This window comes from Mycteria americana, chromosome 4, assembly GCF_035582795.1.
Source record: "Mycteria americana isolate JAX WOST 10 ecotype Jacksonville Zoo and Gardens chromosome 4, USCA_MyAme_1.0, whole genome shotgun sequence".
Taxonomy (NCBI): Eukaryota; Metazoa; Chordata; class Aves; order Ciconiiformes; family Ciconiidae; genus Mycteria; species Mycteria americana.
This window is the reverse complement of record NC_134368.1, coordinates 56963049-56985254: the sequence shown is the minus strand read 5'-3', so window position 1 is coordinate 56985254 and position 22206 is coordinate 56963049. Positions and strand designations below refer to the sequence as shown.

Genomic DNA, 22206 nt, shown 5'->3' with positions numbered 1-22206 from the left:
GGATTACGTCAGCGTGACCTACCTGATGTTCTAATGTCTCTTCTCGCTTCCTGCAGTGGCAATAGCGCCTGGGAGTTGGGAGAGGTGGCGAGAGCTGGGCGGCCTTCCATGAGTTTCCAAGGGGGAAAATTAATTTTGCGAGTCCTGGAGGATGCTGCCTGTACTTTCTGCTCTTTTTACCTGGCTCTAGACCCTTTGAGTAGAAGAACAGAAATTACAGAGTGCAGGCAGAGCATCCAGACGTTTACGTGTAATAAATTCAAGACAAAAAGTAGTAGTATAAAACCCACACTGCTATGTAATTATCTTTGGATAGTGTGAGGTTTAGCACAAACATAAAAATGTTGCATCCTTTTTCCTTTTTCTTTTTTTTTTTTTTTTTTTTTAAGATGAGGACTGTGTAGCAAATGAGGGAGCAGAAATGAAAATGTTGAGACATGGTTAACATAATTACTCTGTTTATCAAGACATTCTGAATTGTAGAAGGGAATTCCTACTGTACAAATTTAGAGGCGTTACATTGATAAAAGTGCTGATTTTGCTCTAAGCAGAAACCGTGCTTAGGAGTACATTCTGCATTTCCAATCTATTGATTACTAAGGTAAATAAAGTAAATAATTTTTGTCAACGGAACGAAGGGGAGTGTTAGGAGGTAGTTGCAAATGAAAGCGGGGGTTTTTGACACCTTTTGTTTCTCATGCAACAGTTCTGCAGTTCATGGATATTTAAGAAAGGAAGGGTTGGAGGAGAAATTGTTCAGACAGTTTTCTAGCTCATGTTTTTTGAGGTCATTGTGGTCTGTACAGCGTTCTTGCAGACAGTGGGCTCATCTCATGGGACGAATGGGTCTTATTTCCATGAGCTTCCTTGGCGCTGCGAGTTTGTCAGCCAGGTATCTGAGCAGGGTCATCCTGCACAAAGGATAAATCTTCCATGAAGTTTGCAAGTTTACTCATGTGTCAAGAGTCTTGTAATGCTTTGGCATCATTGCTGTGCCGGTTTTGTTTTCAAAACAACTATTTTAATCAGATGGTTTTGAGAGGTCTGAGCAAAGATTAGCCTCTCCAAGTCTTCCTTTTTTATGTTTAAAAGATGTCTAGAAGAAATGTCATTTCAAATAGAAATCTTCTGGAAAGATAAAAGGCTTTATAGAAGCTTTGTAGTAACTTCATTTAATGCAAGAGCTTTGTGAAATTTTTTCTTGGTTGTTTTGTACAGAACAATGTTAAGTGAAAAATGAACAAGCGTCATGTAAAAACTGTAATACTGGAAGCTGAGGTATTTCCTGTAGCATGGGTTAAATTGTTCTAGGGCAACTTTTCCTTCAGCCAGGAAATGCGGATCTTCCGGTGAAATTGTTTCCACGGCGGGTTTCTGCCTAACCTGCCCGGTGGAGAGTGCGCCCGTCACTCCAGAGATGCACAGCAATTAGTTCTTGATAGCTGGGGCCACTGAAGGCAATGCACGGCTGAACAGGGAGATACCACTTAGCAGAAGTGTAAAACTTTATCAGAATATACTGATACTAGTTTCAGCCATTCCAGCTTGAAGTGCAGAGAAATGTTTGCACGTAACGTATGAAGAGTGATGTTAACCTGTTGAAAATAAATGTTTTACACAGAATACTTTTTCTTCTGCTACTTTTTTTGGTGGAGGGGATAGAAGTGGTTGAATTACATCATTAATTGTGAATTATATTTTTCTTTCTTCTTTCTGATTCGCAGTGTGTGCTGTACTTGTGGGCCTTGAAAATCCTTTACCCCAAAACACTGTTTTTACTTCGTGGGAATCATGAATGTAGACATTTAACAGAGTATTTCACATTTAAGCAAGAATGTAAGTCTACCTTAATCTTTCTCCTCTTAACTCTCTTTTCAACAATTTGATTTGTTATTTTGTGAGTATTTGATACTGGTTTACCATCAGTGATTTTAAATGTACTTTTCATGTTAACTATCATTAATTTTAAATTGTAATCACTGTTCCCTGAGAGGCAGTCGTCTTGGAGGGGCTGGAGAGGGTGTCTCAGTGGTGGAGAAAGGAAGGGGTTAGACCTGCAGCAGGTAGTGACCAATCACCCATACAAACCTGGGGGTGTCGTCACTTGGTGCTGCAGGTATCAAGACACTTCAGCTTGCCAACCCAGCCTGGGAAGCAGCCCAGGGCTAACTGCGGGGCCATCTGGGCCTGGATGCTCTCAGTAAACCCGTGCTGTCGCTGCCTTGTGCAGTGGCTGCCGGTTTGCTGCCCCACGCAGCAGCCTGGCAGTCAAAACGTGCCGGCACGCCAGCTCTGGCACCTCTGCAACAGGTCCCTGGTCGCCAGTGGAGGAGGTGGCATCTCACCAGGTCTCATCTGCAGCGGGAGGAAAATGCGAGGAATTTTTATGGTTTTTGTGCATTGTTTTGGTTTTGGGGCTTTTTTTTTTTCCCTCCTTTAAGTATAGCATTTTCACATTTACCCTATAAGTAGGCTTAAACTTTTTGGTGTGCTCTTTTTAAAGGAATTCCTTTCTGTGTTGCAAGAAAGGATACAGTGACACATAAAAGCTCATTAGATGTAGACCTTCACCTGCACAATGAAGCTTTTTTTTTCTGTGGCAGTGTAAGCTGAAGCTATTGCCATAAGTCTGTGTTCCCTTTTTAGCATCGGGGATAAAGGAAATGTTAATTGGCTCAAAGGCTTCATGGTTTACTGAGTTTAATATGCATATTGGTAAATTAACATTTCAGCTTCATTGTACCACCTCGTTCATTTAATAATGGCATTTCTGTAGATAATTAATTATAAGGGACTGGGCTAAAGTTCTGATTGCTTCATAGAGTGTATATTGAGTGATAATGTAGTAGATGATAATGTAGTAACATCCATTCAGCAGACTTTTTAAGGCTTGCTGTATAGATTTCATGGCAGACTATAATGGTATATAAAATTGTATCACAGGTTTTTAGAAAAATATAATAAACTTAGCAGAACTTTTATTAGTTTCTCCTCAGAATCTGAAGAATTTTTCCAGCAGCGAATAACAATAATCCTAAAAAATTTTTTGCATGAGGCAAGCTTTGGTACAGTCCTCAGTGCAAGAGAGAGCAGTGAGAGCAAGATTGAGATATTAAGCAGCATCCTAATTTATTTTTTCCTATTTAATGTTGATGGCACTTTCTGATACCATCTTAATCTTTAAAAGGTAAAATCAAATATTCAGAACGTGTATATGATGCCTGCATGGATGCCTTCGACTGCCTTCCCCTGGCTGCTTTGATGAACCAACAATTCCTGTGTGTACACGGTGGCTTGTCTCCAGAGATCAACACCTTAGATGACATCAGAAAAGTAAGTCTGGATAGTGCTCAGGCCTAATAAGTCAACAGTTAATCACCAGAAACTAAAACTTGAATCCTTCCTCACTGTCCTTCGTTTGTATAAGCTGCTTGCATGTCATTTTGACGTCCGTGTTGACGTTATCACCATTTAAAGGTCTTTTTAAATAGAACATAAAAGGAACTGCTGCAATTAGTCATATTTTATTGAGGTGAGGAAATCGCCAGCATCCAGTAAAACATCTTTGTGTTCTAAAAAATATAAATGTGTTAGGTATATAAGTATTTAGGAGCGAATGAATACATAGCATTAACTTCTTTTAAGTATTATCTACGAGCACAATATAAGCACACCATCTGATGATTCCTTGTGCCTTGCTAGGCATTCTGTGCTTTCTTGGAGAAGAGATAAAAATAGCTCTAGAAAAACCTCCCAATACTTAAAACATATAATAAAAAAGTATGGTATGATTGCAAGGAATATGGTCAAAACAACATTATTATTTTAAAAAGAGTCAAGAGCTTCATTCTCAATAGGTTCTGCCACATTTTTGATAGTACTGCACTTGAGTGCCTAGCAAATTGTGTTAAGTGAGGCTTAGTAAGTTGATGCTTGTGTGGTACTCTTGTGTTCTGAGAAATTTCTTATAAACCTCATGAAAGTTCAGAGAACAATGTCAAACAGTTTCTTCACATAATCCAGTGTTGTTGCATGTTATCAAGGATTAATTCTTTTCAGGTGTTTTGTAAAACAGACCTCAGTTGATATTTCTAAAAGGAGGTATTTAAACTATTCATTCTTAGTGTTCCCAGCAGAAAATATTTTCTCATTTCTTGCTTGCAGTTTGAGACTTGCAAACATGGATATATACTTCTGAGCTTTAAAGTTACTAAAAGATAAATTATATTCTGAGGTTAATTTGTAGCCTCCTAAGAAATTAATGTGGTTAAAAAAAAAACAACACCTTGAGCCAGTAATTACATGTTTTTGTTTAAAAGCAATTAGATTAAGATATTAACTGCACTTTTAAAAATTACCGAACGTAAAGTTTGTTTCTGAAGTAAAGGTTCACTATCTCATTAAGCAAAAATATTCTCTGCTTAAAAATTAGCTGGTTTAGCAACAATGTAATGGCAGAGTAAAGCTGTTTAGCTCTCAGATTCTAGATTAGGGTCATTAACATCTTCACTCTCCCCCCTGCCCCAGCAGGTTTATTCATCTTTGGCAATCAGCAGGAAAGGGGTTTGCATATTTATGAATTGTTATTTAATTTAAATGAATTATAGTTACAAAGCAGTAATTGGTAGAGGGCTGAAATAAGTTAGAAGTGTAGGTATGCTATGAATATTTCATGACGAGGACACAAAGGTAAAATTGTAGAGGTCTCTTATTAAAACTTTTTAACTGAGTGTTGAAAACATATAAAGCCAATTTTTCTCTTTGAAAAAAAAATTTTTGGGGAAAAAAAGGTATGTTAGGTATGCTACTAAATCATTACTTGACCTTTCTGGTCAGAGTAGAGAATGTTTTGGACTGCAAGCATGATTCATACATCCATCTTAACAAGGGGTGTTTTTATATTAAAGAGTTCTTGTAGAGGAATAGTGATTTTTAGTATTTCCCTATTTTGCTATACTTTGTCTTATGTGCAGTATGATTCTATATGATTTGAATTTTTTAATACCAGTAGTCAGGCAGAAAGAGGGGTTTTTAGCTGCTTAATTAGGGTTAAGGTTATGAGAGCAACAAGAATGTCATGGCAAGATGCTGTAATGCAGAGATGTTGTCTTGGTATTTAAATCAAAATGGGAACTTGCTTTGAAATAACTATTGTATTTTTTTTTTGAGATGCCTCACTCACATAAATGAAGTGCCATGATGTTTGAAAAAATTGTGAAATACAAAAATACCATCTTCTCTCTCTTGTCCACTGAAATGCTTGTAAAAAACGGTAGAAAAAGGAAAGAAATTGCACACAAAAATTCACGTAGAATGGGAATCCACTGTATATCTTTTCTCAGGTTATATCTGTTCCTTCTCCTCTTTGTCAGTGTTAGCAAGGAGCATTTTTACTGTTATTCAAAATCCATTGCTTTAAAGCTGAGAGCAACCCAAAGCTGAAAAATAGATTGCTTTGGGTCTTTGTTTCCCAATCCATGGAATGAAAAATAGTAACTTTGCTTCAGTGTTTCTGTGATACATAGTTGAAAGAAGTTAGTATTTCTTTGTCTCCTATTTTTCTTAGTTAGATCGATTCAAGGAACCACCTGCATACGGACCTATGTGTGACATCCTGTGGTCAGACCCGTTGGAGGACTTTGGGAACGAGAAGACTCAGGAACACTTTACTCACAACACAGTCAGGGGGTGCTCGTACTTCTACAGGTGAATATTACTGCTTTGAATGGGTTTCTGAACATGAACTTGTTCTGGTTTTGCAGTATAAATGTTTGCTTGAAGTTCGTGGCACTACTTGGATAATTGGGCCTTTTCTTCTGCAGGCTTGCCTTGTTTTCAGGTAAATTCATGTTTGGTTTATTTGTATCTTGCTTTCACCCAAAACTGGGAAACCCTAAAATGGCTTAATTTTATTCACCAAAGCCTGTGTATTTTGCTTATTTCTGTTCTTGTAAGTTAGGGAATGCATGTATCGCTTCTTAAAAGGGGTAGGTAGCTACATTTCTAGTTTGAAAATGAGAACTTAATTTTGAATGAAAGATGCCAACATTGGAAAACTCACTACCTATTGCTCTGCAGGGTAAGTAACAATTGTGATTTCCCCCACACAGGTACTTTTTTTTTTTTTTCCTCTCAGTTTTATCAAACTTTTGTTTATGTTTGGGAGTAGTTCTTCCCAAGAAATTCGGGATTTGAACAGCATTGGTTAAATGGGACTTGTTAAGAGCTGAAATGCAGACAAGTGCCTGTAACATTCTTGCAGAAATATGTATGGACTTAAATGCAAAGACATCAAGTTGTAATTAATCTTTGAAATTATTTCTTTCTGTTGATGTTTGTTAGTAAAATATAACTGTGAGAATATTCCTGAAAAAAGTAATAGTAATGGGGGTAGAAGGACATCTAAAGCAAATCTGTGAGTTAGTGTCTGACTATTTAAAGCAAGCTTTCTTCTCTGTTTCTTTTCTGCTTAGTGGTAATTGTCCTTTAAGCACGGGGGATTTTGTATCTCTGGCTGTGTAAAGAGACAGAAGGCTCTCTCCTGCACATTAAAGGAGTGGATTTCCTTGGGTGCCAGGGGATGTCCCACTGTCCCCTTTTTGGCAATGCACAGGGAGATTAAAGCAAGCAACGAACAGTTCCCTTTTCCCAGTTCTGCCTGGGTGCTGACTGCTGCCTTTCTCCGTTTCCAGTGGTAGGCGGCTTGGTTTGTAGATCAAGTCCTGTGGACAGCAGGCAGAAGACACCCCGTTAGGTGTGCTTGAGTTGGTGATGAAGAACCTCCCAAGCACTCCTTCCATTCTCTCTTCATCATAGGACAGGCCTGTGTTACCTCCTGAACAGTGGTGGCAATTACATTGTACCCTCCTCTGACAGTGTGGGGATTTTGAGGGATTTTGGCTTCTTTTGTTTTTGTTATAGTAGTTAAGAACAACTTAGAAGGACACCAGAATAACAAAATTGGTAGGGGAGGAGGTTAAACGGCAAAATGACCAATGCATCCAGTGAAATCTTAATTAAAAAATTAATTTTTGTTCAGGAGAAATGTGAAGATGCTACTGAAATGTTAAGAAGTTGTTGACCCTTTTGAAGGGAGCAGTTCTGCTTCAGCCCGTGCTAGCAACAAGCAGGTCTAAGTTTTCCCAACAAGCTCAGCAGAAGTGACGAATCCAGCTCTTTTAGTTATCTTAGAAAATCTCACCTTGAACATAGCGGACCCACAGCTGTTTACTAACATGTCGAAAGTAAATCAATGGCTTCCACCAGTAACCAGGAGACATTCTGCTAGAATCAACCTCCTTGTTGGTAATGCTAGCAGGAAGGTAACAGATGGCTTGACTTTTAGAATTTAGTTTTCTTAGTCCTTTCTTTGAGCTGTAATTGCTGCAGCGTGGAGATGGGCTGAGAGCAAAGCGGTTTGCACTGCAGCCTGGGCTGCCGGCACACACCTTTTGTGGGCAAGTCATACCGCCGCCTTCAGATCGGTAACGTCTGGAAGGTGCTTGATAAATCTGTTTGGTCTCACTATGAAAGAAGGTGTCAAACTGTTGCAAACAATTGATCTGTGCAGAAATGGGCTTATGACTCTGATGGCTAAAGTCATTCCTCTTCCTCTCGGCAGCACCAAACGCTGGCACATGCCTGGGACTTCCAGGCACTGCTCACTGCAAACAGTGAGTAATAGCGGTTTCCCCTCGTGAACCTCTCTTACAAAAGTGAAAAGACTTGCAAACATGCCTTATGCTTAGGTACAGGGTTTATTATATACTGGAACAACTTTTAGATTTTAGTGGTTTTTTTCCAGAGCTCTGTTTCTTACAATTACCATAAAATTTCCCTAAAATATATATCAGATTTCTCCTGAAAAATATATCAGATCTAGTCTATGTCCTGACTCATATTCAGAGAAGTGCATTTTTCAGGAAAAGAGGAAATATTTTGAAGATACCTAATTGTCAAGTCACGTGTGAGGGACATGTAACTGCTTAATGACACAAGCAGAGGACTAGCTTGGAGTCACGTTGTCTGAGATTATAAAGACAAGTGTTACTCTTAAAAGAAGTGCTGAGTTGCTCTGGAAGGTCACTAATGCTTACCTAATGATAATCCCTGGCAAAAAAAGTATCCGTCAGTGTGCAACATCTAATTTTGTTTGCCTTTTCTAGTTACTTCCTGAGAAACAGAGTGAATTTCCCTAAACAGCCAGCTCAGCTTGTAAAGGAAGGACTGAATTATGCAGTCCTCCTTCAAGAATGTCTGTTGATAGGATGGACTTTGTTTATTCTTCAGTGAATAAAACTTATTAGCTTCTTCAGTCATTTCCACAAAGGAAAGTTAAAAGATAGCAGTGGGCATTTTGAAGGAAGGTCAGGAAGATTTCAGGCACACACGTGAGCCAGGGTAATGATTTCTAGATGATTAAGATCTCTTAACCAATTGCAGGAAATAACTGTAATAAATAATTTTCATTTTATCAGCCATGTTCATTATAATGGCAAGTTTCAAGTGACTTTTCCCTGATTTAAAGTTATTTCCTTTAACAAAATGCTATGAGGAAAATAACAGTAATGTGGCTTTCTAACTGTGTACATGCAACATGTTAACGGGACTTTCCAGCTCAGTAGTACATGAAATCTTCTCCCTTCAGCCAAAACTCATTTGTGAAACGTTGAGCCATTTGTGTGAGGTAAATACACATGAGAAGGTATAAAGACTGTAGTTGACAGTAGTCTGACAAGCTTCTCACTGCATTTCTTAGGTGATCGCTCACGTACAGCCTATTGAATTTCACTGATCAAGTTTTTCTTCAAGACATTTCCTTTTGTGTAAGAGTTCTTGAAACTGTTATGGCTAGCACTGTAAAATGTCAGATCGTGAAACCACAGGCCTAATCTGTCATTTAGAGATTTAAAGAATAGTCAGCTTAATTTTCAAGGGTGCTAAGAGTCAACACTTAATGCACACCTTTTGTATCCAGCACCATTTTGCAGTGTGAATTGTCAAAATTTATGGATCCTCGGAAACAGCAATAGCACAATGCCATGGTGAAAAGTAACTGTGAAATTTAAGTAATTCTTGGAAATTTATTAAAGTTCTCCGTACCTTAAAGTGGAGAAAGAGCAATAGTGATGAGATTTCATTTCCCCTTTCTGAAATTTAAGGTTGTATGTCCTTTGCAGTCGTGGTCATGTTTGATGCAATTTCATGAAAAAGTACAAATAATTAATGAAGTGCTAGTTGTATAAATTGTTTTTTAATTATGAGTTTAAGTGAAGCTTTTCTTTCATCCTTACCCAAAATAATGTCGTATTCAGGGAATGTTATGAACAAGAGGGAATTAATTTGTCCCTGAGTGATATTCCTCCCTCCCTTCCATCCCTGACTTTTCAGCTGATCCAGCCAGTAAAGAAGTTTTCCTCTTTGTTTATCAGATTATCTAGTTTTGCCTTGAATTTATTTAGTGAATATTTATTTGCACTTAGCTGGTTGTGCCCATCTTGCCAATGACCCATTGCACTTATTTCATGGACTAGTGGTGCAGTAACTCTCAGGCATTTCTATAATAAAGGTATCTGACTTGGCAAGATATACTGCTACTTATCATCTTGAGAATGGCTTCTTTCAGTGATCAGAAAGGTTGAAGAAGTCAGCTGGGCTTTTTTTCTCTCTGAAAATAATATTAACTTACAGAGAGACAGCCACTAAGTGGGTTTAGGCAATTGTTGAGGCGTGGGGAAAACTCTCTCCTTTCTAAGCCACACTAGGATGGGGAATGGCATCATTCCTGTAAGATTTACTGGATGGATGAAGAATTAAAAAGTTCTTTCATTGCATTTGAACAAAGTTAGTATGAGTGTGCATGGTCCTAACCATGAAAAACTGTGATTGGATCCACACCCAGCTTGTTTCATTTCCTTTGTGTCAAAGCTCTGGTAAAGAACATCGGGAGTTTGGTTGCACCACTGAGTTAATTAGCAGTGTCTCATTCTTATGTTGAAGTATATCAAGGGTTTCCTATCAGGAGTAAGCACATGTGCAAGCTTAATGCTCACTTTCTGGGATCGTTTATGTGTATAAGACTTGGCTAATTTTTGACTGTTAACAAGAGCATGAGGGTGGCGTGAGCCTGACCAAAGTCAATGGATGGCCTCAGAAGTAGAGCAGATACTCAAAAGTTTTTTGCAGGCATGGTGCTCCAGCCTCTTGGGTTTTCTTAGTGAGTTTAATATGAGTTCTTAAGGAATGCTGAGCTTTATAAAGCTGTTTGGCTGTTGACTACACTGTTATATTTTTCAAAAGCATCAAAAAACCAAAGGCAGAAATGGTTAGCAGTGGCAAAAGTGACCAGCATTGCAGACTGCTCTAAGAACTTCATTAGCCAGCCTTGGGCAGCAGTGAAATGATTTGGCATTACAGATGCTCTGGGGTAGAATAATAATTTTGGCCCTGCCAGCATGTCATTTCAGTGGTTTACTTTACATGCATGTTAAGTTTGTGAATATGCAAAGACTAGAGAAATGTCTGCTGAAAGCTTTTGAAGACTGTAGCATGTTTCACCTCAGGGCGTGAGGCACAGTTGTATGAATGTTTTTTTGCAGTAGCAGCATTTTAAACAGATTCTTTTGCCCACTTTTCCATTCTCCCTTCTCCCAGGCCAGAAGCTTTTTGCTGCCCTCACATTATCTGCCCAGCTGTATTGGTAGAATTGCTCGTGTGCTCCATCAGACCTGGGAAGGCATCCAATTTTATAAAGTATGACTCTACAAAGAAGATTGGGGTTTATTTGTTCTAATCCCATGCAGTTCCCTGCTCCACTTCTCAGTGCAGCTCTGCAGACAGCACAGCTAAGGGCAAGAAAAAGCAGGTGGAAAGAGAGGCACTGGGAGCTGCATAGGACAGCAGAGCAGCAAAAGCATTTGCCTTTTGGCCTTTGGAGACTGAAGTGTGAGGTCAATGGCTTTGCTGGAAACCTGTTTTTATATGTGCATGCAATCTCAGAGAAGCTGTTGGGCTAAATTTGAATGTCCTCTTTAAAGAAATGTTTACACCACTGCTTTAGTGGTACGATGAAGGATATGAAAAAAATTAGATTAAATCCATCCAGTTTTTCCAGTTATTGGTGGAAGAGCAATTTGAAAACGTCTGCCATTTTGGTTCATATTAGCAAAGTATCGCTTCTCTTTCAAAACTGTGTAGAAGTAATCAGTGATCATACAAAAGAGACTTCAGAAGTAGTAAACTATACATGAGGCATTTTAATGAAAAAAGGATGACAAAGTAGGGAATATCACAGTCACATACTCCATGGAGAATAACATCTCTCTAGCTTAGCGGTGGGGTATTTTGTTTTCTCAGTGAGTCACTGCTCTTCCATGATTCAGCATGACACATGAAGTGCAGGCAGAGGCTGGGTCGTTCTGGAAAAGCCTGTTGCGTGGGGGGTTTCTGTTTGTTTGTTTTCCCTCTTGGCCAACTGCTTTATTTCTGGCTCATCTGAATTACAGTCTGGGCTCTGCAAAGCAGGGCAAGGAAGAGAGTGCTTCTAGAAGGGTAGCAATCGGAAAAACTAGTAGGGAATTTGATTACAAGATGATAATTTTCATTAGAAAGATTAGAAAAAAATTTCCAAGCAGAAGTCTTTTCCATAAAAGCTTGTTTCTGATAACTTTTGCCATAATTTCTGTTTTGTTGGCATTTTGCAGGACTTCCTGCTGTTTACCTGGAGGGCATGTATTTTTGTGTTGAGGAATATTGTTTTATATGAAACTGCATTTGGGCAGGAGCAAACTGATGTTAAGAAAGTGCTGGAAATTAAAGCCCTGTATTTATTGTCACAACTGGTATAGCAGTTGTGAAAACTGCTGCATATAGTGAAAACTTTGCTTCTCCCCAGCCCCTGCTTCAACAAGTAGCTGAAGACAAATGTCTGAGAGTTGCTTTGCCTTTTTCAAAATACAATATCCAAATAGACTGCTCATGGGTTGTAGTGGTCTGGGTAATATGGGTGCTTGCTCATTACAGATAGCATGCTGTTCACTTAGAAGAAAAGGTGGCAGCCAGATTTTTGTGTGTGTGTGTGTGTGTATTTGCGTGGAGCACTGTGTGGCATCTCTGCCTTTCTAGGTGTGGGCCCTGTAGAATCAGCCAAATTCTGCTAGTAGAAGTCTATTTTCCATGGATTTATGAAGAATAAGATAATTAAGGAATTTAAAAAACCCTACTTTTGTACTTTGAAATGGAAAGAAGAACCTATCATGTCTATTTAGGAGCACTTTTTACCACTTCATTATATCTTCTTTAAAAGCAGTACTTAACACTGGATGAAAAGAATACTATGGGAAAAAAAAAGTAATAGGCTAGACATTTTGAGCAGCTGCGCTGACAATGAACATAATCAACTGTCTATCAGATTTTTCATTATAGACCCCGTTTTCAGAATTTAATGTAAAAATTTCTAAACAAAATGTACCATAAGTCTACATTTAGTCACAATTAATTATGAAAAGAAATGTATGCAAATCAGTCACTCGCAGAGGCGATCAGCTCCAGCGCAGGCGCGTTTGGAGATCGCGGCCTACCGGGGAGTTTCCTGAGGGAAGCCCCAGGGGAGCGCAGAGGCCCGCCAGGAGCCGGCAGCTCTCACGAGAGCGGCTGACGAGGTGTGGGCAGGGCCAGGAGTAATGGCGGCTGCCCCACAAAAGGCAGCCCCAGGGAGCGATGCGACCAGGGTGGGCAAACAGGGCATGGCGTGTCAGCCAGGGCGTGACGCGGCAGGTCGTGTGGCAGTTTGCGTGGGAGGGCGCGCGGGGAGGGCGCCTCTTTGAAGGAGGGGCATTGCGCTGCCCGAGTAGGAGGCTCGAAGTACACATAACCCAGAAACCCGGCGCTGTTCTGTGAGCATCTGCACAGGTCAAGGGCATTCGTCCTACCTGACCCTCAAGGCAGAATGGTGGGCACTTGTCTGAGAGCAAGGGCTGCAGCTCCGGCTGGGGGGTCTGCACCATCTACCCCAGCGGTGGCCGATGCCTCCACCCAGACGGAGCTGCTGAAGGGAGAGGCTGCAGTGCAGACCTCAGGCTGCAGGAAGTGCCTAGACCTTTCTCCTGGGGCAGGGACAGGCAGCAGACCTGCCTGCAAAAGGTGTGCCCAGGCAGAGGACCTCCCGCAGCAGGAGGTGGTGAGAAGGCTGCGTAACATCGGGGAGGCTGAGAAGGAGTTAGAGAGCTGGTTCCAAGCGCAGTCTGCAGTGGGCCCACAGCCCATGGCCAAACAGCCAAAAACTCCCCCACCGGCACACACAGAAGGGAGGGGGGCCCATAATGCAGAAGAATGGACAGTTGCAATGGCAAGGACCAGCAGGAGGAAGAGACTTCCCCTGAAGCCTGAGGTGCCCTGGCAGAACCACTTCACCGCTCTGCAGACTGAAGAGGAAAGACCTGTCACACCAGGAGACATGCTGGAGCCAAGTAAGACAGCCTGACCTGCTCCCTATATAACAACCAGCACAACTAAGAAAAGGCGACGGGCGATAGTAGTAGGTGACTCTCTTCTGAGAGGTACGGAGGCACCCATTTGCCGACCTGATGCACTCTCTAGAGAGGTGTGCTGCTTAATGGGGGCTCGCATCAGGGATGTCACCCAGAGACTACCAAGCCTCGCACAGTCCACTGACTATTACCCGCTGCTGTTTCACGTGGGCACCAGCAATACAGCCAGGAGCAGCCTGAGGAGTACCAAGAAGGATTACAGAACCCTGGGAGGAGCGGTAAGGGACTCTGAAGCGCAGGTAGTTCTTTCATCAGTCCTCCTGGTCAAAGGGAAGGGGTTTGAAAGGGCCAGTCGAATCTGGTGAATCAACAAATGGTTACAGGACTGGTGCCACAGCCAGAGGTTCGGCTACAAAGCGAGACTATGAGACTCACTTTGAGAAACCTGGTCTACTGGGGGCTGATGGGTTCCATCTGTCAGAGAAGGGGAAGAGCATCTTCGGTCATAGGCTTGCCAAGCTGGTGAAGAGGGCTTTAAACTAAAGTTGCTGGGAGAGGAGAAATTCAATCCATCCCACTCCTACCAGTTTGATGCCAGTGCCAGCAACAGATGCCGAGAGCCTGGAGAAGGATCACAGGTCAGCAGGAGAGCACCTGAAGAGCAGCACAAAGGAATTCCAGCCAGTCCAGCCAGTAAGTCAGCTTCATCAGGGGCCCAACTTAAATGTCTATATGCAAATACACATAGCGTGGGTAATAAACAAGAGGAGTTAGAGACGTGCGCTCGCCTGCAGGGCTATGATCTTATTGGCATCACAGAGATGTGGTGCGATGGTTCCTATGACTAGAGCGTTGGAGTGGAAGGATACAGGCTCTTTAGGAAGGACAGGCAGGGGAGATGAGGATGGGGTGTGTCCTGGTTTCAGCTGAGACAGAGTTAATTTTCTTCGTAGCGGCTGGTATGGGGCTATGTTTTGGATTTGTGCTGAGGACAGTGTTGATAATACAGAGATGTTTTAGTTGCTGCTGTACTAGTCAAGGACTTTTCAGCTTCCCGTGCTCTGCCAGGTGCAGAAGAGGATGGGAGGGGACACAGCCAGGATAGTTGATCCAAACTGACCAAAGGGCCATTCCATACCACATGACGTCATGCTCAGTATATAAAGCTGGGGAAGAAGAAGGAAGGGGGGACATTTGGAGTGATGGCGTTTGTCTTCCCAAGTAACCGTTACGCGTGATGGAGCCCTGCTTTCCTGGAGATGGCTGAACACCTGCCTGACCATGGGAAGTAGTGAATTAATTCCTTGCCTTGCTTTGCTTGCGTGCGCGGCTTTTGCTTTACCTATTAAACTGTTTTTATCTCAACCCTCAAGTTTTCTTACTTTTGCTCTTCTGATTCTCTTCCCCCATCCCACCGAGGGGGAGTGAGCGAGCGGCTGCGTGGTGCTTAGCTGCCGGCTGGGGCTAAACCACGACAGGGTGTCACCCTCTATGTCAGTGACCAGCTGGAGTGCATGGAGCTCTGCCTGGGGATGGATGAGGAGCCAACCGAGAGCTTATGGGTCAGGATTAAAGGGAGGGCAGGGACAGGTGACATTATAGTGGGGGTCAGGCCACCTGACCAGGAAGACCGAGCGGATGAGGCCCTCTATAGGCAGACAGGAGCAGCCTAACGTTCACAAGCCCTGCTCCTCGTGGGGGTCTTCAACCATCCCAATATCTGTTGGAGGGACAACACAGCGGGGCATAAGCAATCTGGGAAGTTCCTGGAATGTGTTAATGGTAACTTCCTTCTGCAAGTGGTAGAGGAGCCAATGAGGAGAGCTGCTATGCTGGACCTTGTTCTCACCAACAAGGAGGGGCTGGTGGGGAATGTGAAGCTCAAGGGCAGCCTTGGCTGCAGTGACCAGGGAATGGTGGAGCTCAAGATCCTTAGGGCAGCGAGGAGGGCGCACAGCAAGCTCACTACCCTGGATTCTGGAGAGCAGACTTTTGTGTCTTCAGAGATCTGCTTGGTGGAGTACCATGGGAAAAAGCCCTGGAGGGAAGAGGGGCCCAAGAAAGCTGGTTAACATTCAAGGATCACCTCCTCCAAGCTCAGGAGCGATGCATGCCAACAAAGAGGAAGTCAGGCAAAAACACCAGGAGGCCTGCATGGATGAACAAGGAGCTCCTGGACAAACTCAAACACAAAAAGGAAGCCTACAAGGGTGGAAGCAAGGACAGGTAGCCTGGGAGGAATACAGAGAAATTGTCCAAGCAGTCAGGGATCAGTTTAGGAAAGCTAAAGCCCTCATAGAATTAAACCTGGCCAGGGACGTCAAGGGCAACAAGAAAAGCTTCTGTAGGTATGTCAGCAATAAGAGGAAGACTAGGGAAAATGTGGGCCCCCTCCAGAAGGAAATGGGAGACCTGGTTACCCGGGATACGGAGAAGGCTGAGGTACTCAAGGACTTTTTTGCCGCAGTCTTCACCGGCAAGTGCTCAAGCCACACCACTCAAGTCACAGAAGGCAAAGGCAGGAACTGGGAGAATGAAGAAACACCCACTGTAGGAGAAGATCAGGTTCAAGACCATCTAAGGAACCTGAAGGTGCACAAGTCCATGGGACCTGATGAGATGCATCTGCAGGTCCTGAGGGAACTGGCGGATGAAGTTGCTAAGTCACTATCCATCGTATTTGAGAAGTCGTAGCAGTCCAGTGAAGTTCCTACTGACTGGAAAAGGGGAAACATAACCCCATTTTTAAAAAGGGAGAAAAGGAAGACATGGGGAACTACAGGCCAGTCAGTCTCACCTCTGTGCCCCGCAAGATCATGGAGCAGATCCTCCTGGAAGCTGTGCTAAGGCACATGGAAAATAAGGAGGTGATTGGTGACAGCCACCATGGCTTCACTAAGGGCAAATTCTGCCCATCAAATTTGGTGGCCTTCTACAATGGGATTACAGCGTTGGTGAATCAGGGAAGAGCAACTGACATCATCTACCTGGACTTGCGCAAAGCATTTGACACTATCCCGCATGGCATCCTTGTCTCTAAATTGGAGAGACATGAATTTGATAGATGGACCATTCGGTGGATAAGGAATTGGCTGGATGGTCGCACTCAAAGAGTTGTGGTCAATGGCTCAATGTCCAAGTGGAGAACAGTGACAAGTGGCGTTCCTCAGGGGTCGGTATTGGGACCGGCACTGTTTAACATCTTTGTTGGTGACATGGACAGTGGGATTGAGTGCACCCTCAGCAAGTTTGCTGATGACACCAAGCTGTGTGGTGCAGTCGACACACTGGAGGGAAGGGATGCCATCCGGAGGGACCTTGACAGACTTGAGAGGTGGGCCCGTCTGAACCTCATGAAGTTCAACAAGGCCAAGTGCAAGGTCCTGCACATGGGTCAGGGCAATCTCAAGCACAAATGCAGGTTGGGCAGAAAATGGATTGAGAGCAGCCCTGAGGAGAAGGACTTGGGGGTGTTGGTGGATGAGAAGCTCAACTTGACCTGGCAATGTGCGCTTGCAGGCCAGAAAGCCAACGATACCCTGGGCTGCATCAAAAGAAGTGTGGCCAGCAGGTCGAGGGAGGTGATTCTGCCCTCTGCTCCATGCTGGTGAGGCCCCACCTGGAGTACTGCATCCAGCTCTGGAGTCCCCAGCATAAGAAGGACATGGAGCTGTTGGAGCGAGTCCAGAGGAGGGCCATGAAGATGATCAGTGGGCTGGAGCACCTCTCCTATGAAGACAGGCTGAGAGAGTTGGGGTGGTTCAGCCTGGAGAAGAGAAGGCTGCGGGGAGACCTTATAGCAGCCTTCCAGTACCTGAAGGGGGCCTGCAGGAAAGCTGGAGAGGGACTTCTTACAAGGGCATGTAGTGATAGACAAGGGGTGATGGCTTTAAACTGAAAGAGGGTAGATTTAGATTAGATACAAGGAAGAAATTCTTCACTGTGAGGGTGGTGAGGCACTGGAGCAGGTTGCCCAGAGCAGCTGTGATGCCCCATCCCTGGAAGTGTTCAAGGCCAGGTTGGATGGGGCTTTGAGCAACCTGCTCTAGTGGAAGGTTTCCCTGCCCATGGCAGGGGGGCTGGAACTAGATGATCTTTGAGGTCCCTTCCAACCCAAACCATTCTATGATTCTATGATTAGTTCTCATTTGCCAGTGGTTTGAATGGCAGCCTGTCAGCATTTGAGATCACTGCAGTTGCCAAAATGATAGCCTATGTAATTTGGGAATTAAAATTATTTTATAATGGTAATCTTTTTAGACAATTCCAAATACCATACCTGTGAGTGAGAATATATGCTAGATGGGTCAAGTCCAAAAACAGCAATATACTGTTCTACCGGATTTGTAGCCTCTAGCTGCAAACGATATTTCAGCTTCAAAATATCCAGGAAGGTTGGAAGCAAGCAGTAGCGTTTCTCTTGGATAAACTGAAGGAAGATGATGCATTAGATTTTGCTTTTTTTTTTTTTGTGAATTTTCATCTTTTTCATACATGAAATTAGAAACTGATGGGGCTGCTAAGTGATTGCAAGTGGGCTCTGAAGGTGGTCCATGAAACCATGGCTGGGACAGCAGGTCTTTTGTATAATGTTTAGTTGAGATTTTTTTTTTTTTTAAACTTGCTCAGTATGTTTAGCAAAAGCTTTTACTAAGTATTTTGCATAACAGTGTTACTGTATGACTGCATCTTGCCCCTAAGGCACTGCAAAACAGTGTGCTCTTGCCCAGGGTCTTTAATAGTCCTGTAACATAATAACTGTATGTGAGTTACTCTTGGAGATTCAGAGACTCTGCAAGTTTGTTTGTGTTATTTACAGGCACACTGTGAGCCCATCGTACTGCAGAACCAGCACAGAAGTGATCATGGAAATGCCTTAGTGTCTTCCCCAACACTTTGTATTTCCTTCTTTAAACCTTTCCGGCTGTTCTGTTATTTGAACTATAGGAGAGTTGAATCAATATTGGAAAATAAACATGGTGAATGGATGTTAATGCAGGGTCTATTTTGCTTTTTCTCCAACCATGAGGTGACATTTCAGAGCTGCTATGTGAAGTTTACACCTTTTACCACCAGTTTTGATTTTTTTTTTTTTGAGCAACAAACTTCATTGTTGCTCTCCAGCTTGCCCAGCAGCGAGAAGAAGGAATTAAAACATCTACATGTCACATCCTGGGCCTCAAATCCAGGAAAATCTGTCTCCTGGTCCCAGTCTGAGGTCAGACGTTGCTCTGGGGCAGGCTGCATTCAGAAGGCAGCCCAACTCTCCACCTGTGCCAGACCTGCCTCTCCACCGTGTCAGCTTCAGAGCTAGGGCACTTGGAGCTGGTCAGGCTCCAGTCAGACGGAGGGGCACAAGAGAGTAACAGCTCAAACTTCTGTGCCCAGCCAGCTTGTCTTGCTGCTAATGTGCAGGCAACCTCCAGTACTGGAAGTAAATTCAGATAGTGACAGGAGATGGCAATGCTTGGTTTCTCCCCAGGTTTAAATGTTTTAAATGCAACTTCTTTAAGCTGCTAGTGAGAACGGAGCCAATACCATACTGCATCCTTGCCAGCGAGGAACATTAAATTCAGAAGTGCCTTTCAGACATAGGGTCACCAGGCTGCAGGGATGTGGATGAGGCTGCCTGCTACCTTGCAGGCGTGCCCACTTCCCACCATGGTGAAAGGTCATGAAATACACAGCAGTCAGCTGAATGATTGCTTGGTTTCAAGGGTGGGAAATAAATCTGGATAAGGCAAAACAAATTGTATAGGACTGGCCCAAAGAGGGAGAAAAGGGAAGAGCTCCAGATGTGTCCTGGTTTCGGCTGGGATAGAGTTAATTTTCTTCCTAGTAGCTGGTATAGTGCTGCGTTTCGGATTTAGGACAAGAATAATGTGATAATACACTGATGTTTTAATTGTTGTTAAGCAGTGTTTATACTAAGTCAAAGACTTTTCAGCTTCCCATGCTCTGCCAGGTGCACAAGAAGCTGGGAGGGGGCACAGCCAGGACAGCTGACCCCAACTGGCCAAAGGGCTGTTCCACACCATATGATGTCATGCCCAGTATATAAACTGGGGGGAGTTGGCTGGGGGGCAGGGATCGCTACTTGGGGAAGGGCTGGGCATCGGTCAGTGGGTGGTGAGCAATTGCATTGTGCATCACTTGTTTTGTATATTCTTTTATCATCATTATTATTATTATTACTATTTCTCTTCTTCTGCTGTCCTATTAAACTGTCTTTATCTCAACCCATGGGTTTTACTTTTTTTGTCTCCAATTCTCTCCCCCATCCCGCCAGGACAGGGGTAGGGTGATCAAGCAGCTATGTGGTGCTTAGTTGCTGACTGGGGTTAAACCATGACAGGGTGTCATCTGAATAAAGACTCTTTCCCACCCTTTAGATGTTTTTAAGGGGCCTGGTAAGGTTTTGCCAGATGTGAAGTAATTTTTATTCCAACGCCACTTCTTTACGCTCTTCCATGTGTGGTGTTTGTCCTGTTTTGCTCTTGCTACCGTTGGCTTTTGACAGGGGAAGCCAGGAAGTTTTGGCTTTCTTGGGTTCTGTATGAAATTGCTAACAACAGGAGAAGAGAGGTTTTGCTTCCTGTCTTGAAGTGATAGATGGCCATCATGCTTGTTATCCTTGAATACAGGCACGGAGAGTCATCAGCAGTTTAAAAGCAAGAAGAAAACAGTCTTTACAGAAAAAACAAAACTTATTTTTGAAAGCAGCAAAATGCAGTTATTTTAAGTTCTGTAACATTTATTTAGGTGTAATTTTAAACAGCTTTTCTGTAACTATTTCCCACTTGTGCTGTCAAAACTGCATACAGGTTATGCTAGGTTTTGTTTTTCTTGCATGTGTTTTTCGTATGTGTTCAGTGTCTTAAATGGTAAGAATGGGTTTCCAGGGTACTGAGGTTGTAAGAAACGGCTCCTTCGTTCTCCTTGAAAGCAACACTGTCCATGTGCAGTGAAAAATATGATAGAGAAATTATCAACATTTTCCCCTAATGATTTTGTTTTCACTCATACAGTAGAACATGTCTCAAAGATGTATTCGGTGGGCACGCTTCTGGTGTTTTGGAAGTCACAGAATTTACATTTTAAGTTGCCAAGGGGAAGGATAATTCTTGTTTACCAAGGAGATGAAGTTCAGAAGATCAAACATCTTCAGTTTGGGGATTGATTTGCCTTTCTTCTTTCTGTCTTTCTCCCTCTCTTTCCACACACCAGCTTACTATCTGGTGTCCTTAAGCAGCCTGTGCATACTGTAGTTAGTAGGCAAGGAGGTTTACTGTTGCAAGCAACAATTATGTCACATTTTTCTTTTTCTGAGTACATTAAATCTTAAAGTATAATAAAAGAAATTACTTTCTTTCTGACAAGCAACACGGTGATTGTTGTTATGTAATGAATTGCAACTTTCCAGCATTCCTCTCCACGCAGTTATGGGGTGAGAGAAAAAAAGGTGCTGCTTCTAGTGTTGTCTCTACTGAAATCTGCCTGCAGAGCAGGGGCTGATTTCATGAATGATGCATGTTGGATGAAACATTTTTTGAAAGCTAGAGCTAAATGTCGCGCTTTTGATAATGCCATAACAGGTGCTATTATTTTCTTCCAACAGTTACCCTGCTGTATGTGAATTCCTACAGCACAATAACTTGTTATCTATACTCCGAGCTCATGAAGCCCAGGATGCTGGGTAAGTATGTGTGGAGCGGGGACACTAATAAGGGGTAATGGCTTACTGTTGTCAAACAGAGCAAAGAAAGAACTAACAATTGAGTGAGAATGAACTGGAAAACTTTAAAATTAACTTGCAACAGCTTTCACTTTTTATTAATGCTATAAGAACATATACTGGCATTAGAGTGTCTTTTACATGATTGTTACTGGGTTACAGGACTTACTGAATCTTCATATATCCCACTTAACTTAGCCTTAGTGATTTTAAGTGGCATAAAATGACCAAAAGTTATTTGGATGCCAAAATTGGGAAGGAAAACAAATTCAGCTCTGAAAAAGGAAGTTTTGCAAATGTGCCTGAGACTTCTGACACAGATTGCCACAATGCCTGGGAAGTGATTTGGCTCACAAAGGCCAGAACTATCATCTCTTAAGTCTTTCACACCTACCTGAAACTTCTGGGCCTACTGGTTTTACACTTTATGAAGAAAATAAACTTGTGGAACTCAATAGCCAAAAATGATTTTATGCAGGAGTATCATTAATGAATTTAAGGAGTTTATTAAGACACTGTGTGCAAAAAAAATCCAGGTCAAGCTCCGGGTGGTGTTGATGGTTTCCTCATGAAACTATTGCCAGTGTAAAGATAGAATTTTTTATGCCACTTTAAAAAATTATAAAAAATTGAAATTTACCATGCTTGTGAGATTTTAATGGACTGGCATCTGAATAAATAGCTTTGCATATCTTGCATAAATTGTTAATGAGTTCATTTGGAGGTAGAAACTTTACCCAACCTGAATAGTAATAAAAGATAAAGTAGCAAGATTGTAGGAATGAGGTCGATATTCACTATGCATATAAAAAGCTATTCTGAATGTTTGAATTATCACATACTTAAAAACCTCAATGCAATTAAAAGCAAGCTATTACTCTGCCAAAAATAACTGGCGTGAAATACCCAAGGGTAATGAAATTTCATTTTTATTGTATTGCTTTCCAATAAAGGGTGAAAAATAAAATTTTGTGCAAGGGATTG

The 22206-nt window shown here is 42.4% G+C and overlaps 1 protein-coding gene across 2 annotated transcripts in view; it reads left to right on the top strand.

Annotated features, from left to right (window-relative positions):
* The window catches only part of PPP3CA (protein phosphatase 3 catalytic subunit alpha), a 205046-nt gene that overhangs the window by 148478 nt on the left and 34362 nt on the right, over nucleotides 1-22206 (top strand). For both annotated transcript variants that reach the window (XM_075500636.1, XM_075500637.1), the window contains exons 4-7: nucleotides 1725-1836; nucleotides 3188-3333; nucleotides 5567-5706; nucleotides 21106-21183. In XM_075500636.1, coding sequence (XP_075356751.1) covers nucleotides 1725-1836; nucleotides 3188-3333; nucleotides 5567-5706; nucleotides 21106-21183 — 476 coding nt within the window. The remainder of the gene's footprint in view (nucleotides 1-1724; nucleotides 1837-3187; nucleotides 3334-5566; nucleotides 5707-21105; nucleotides 21184-22206) is intronic.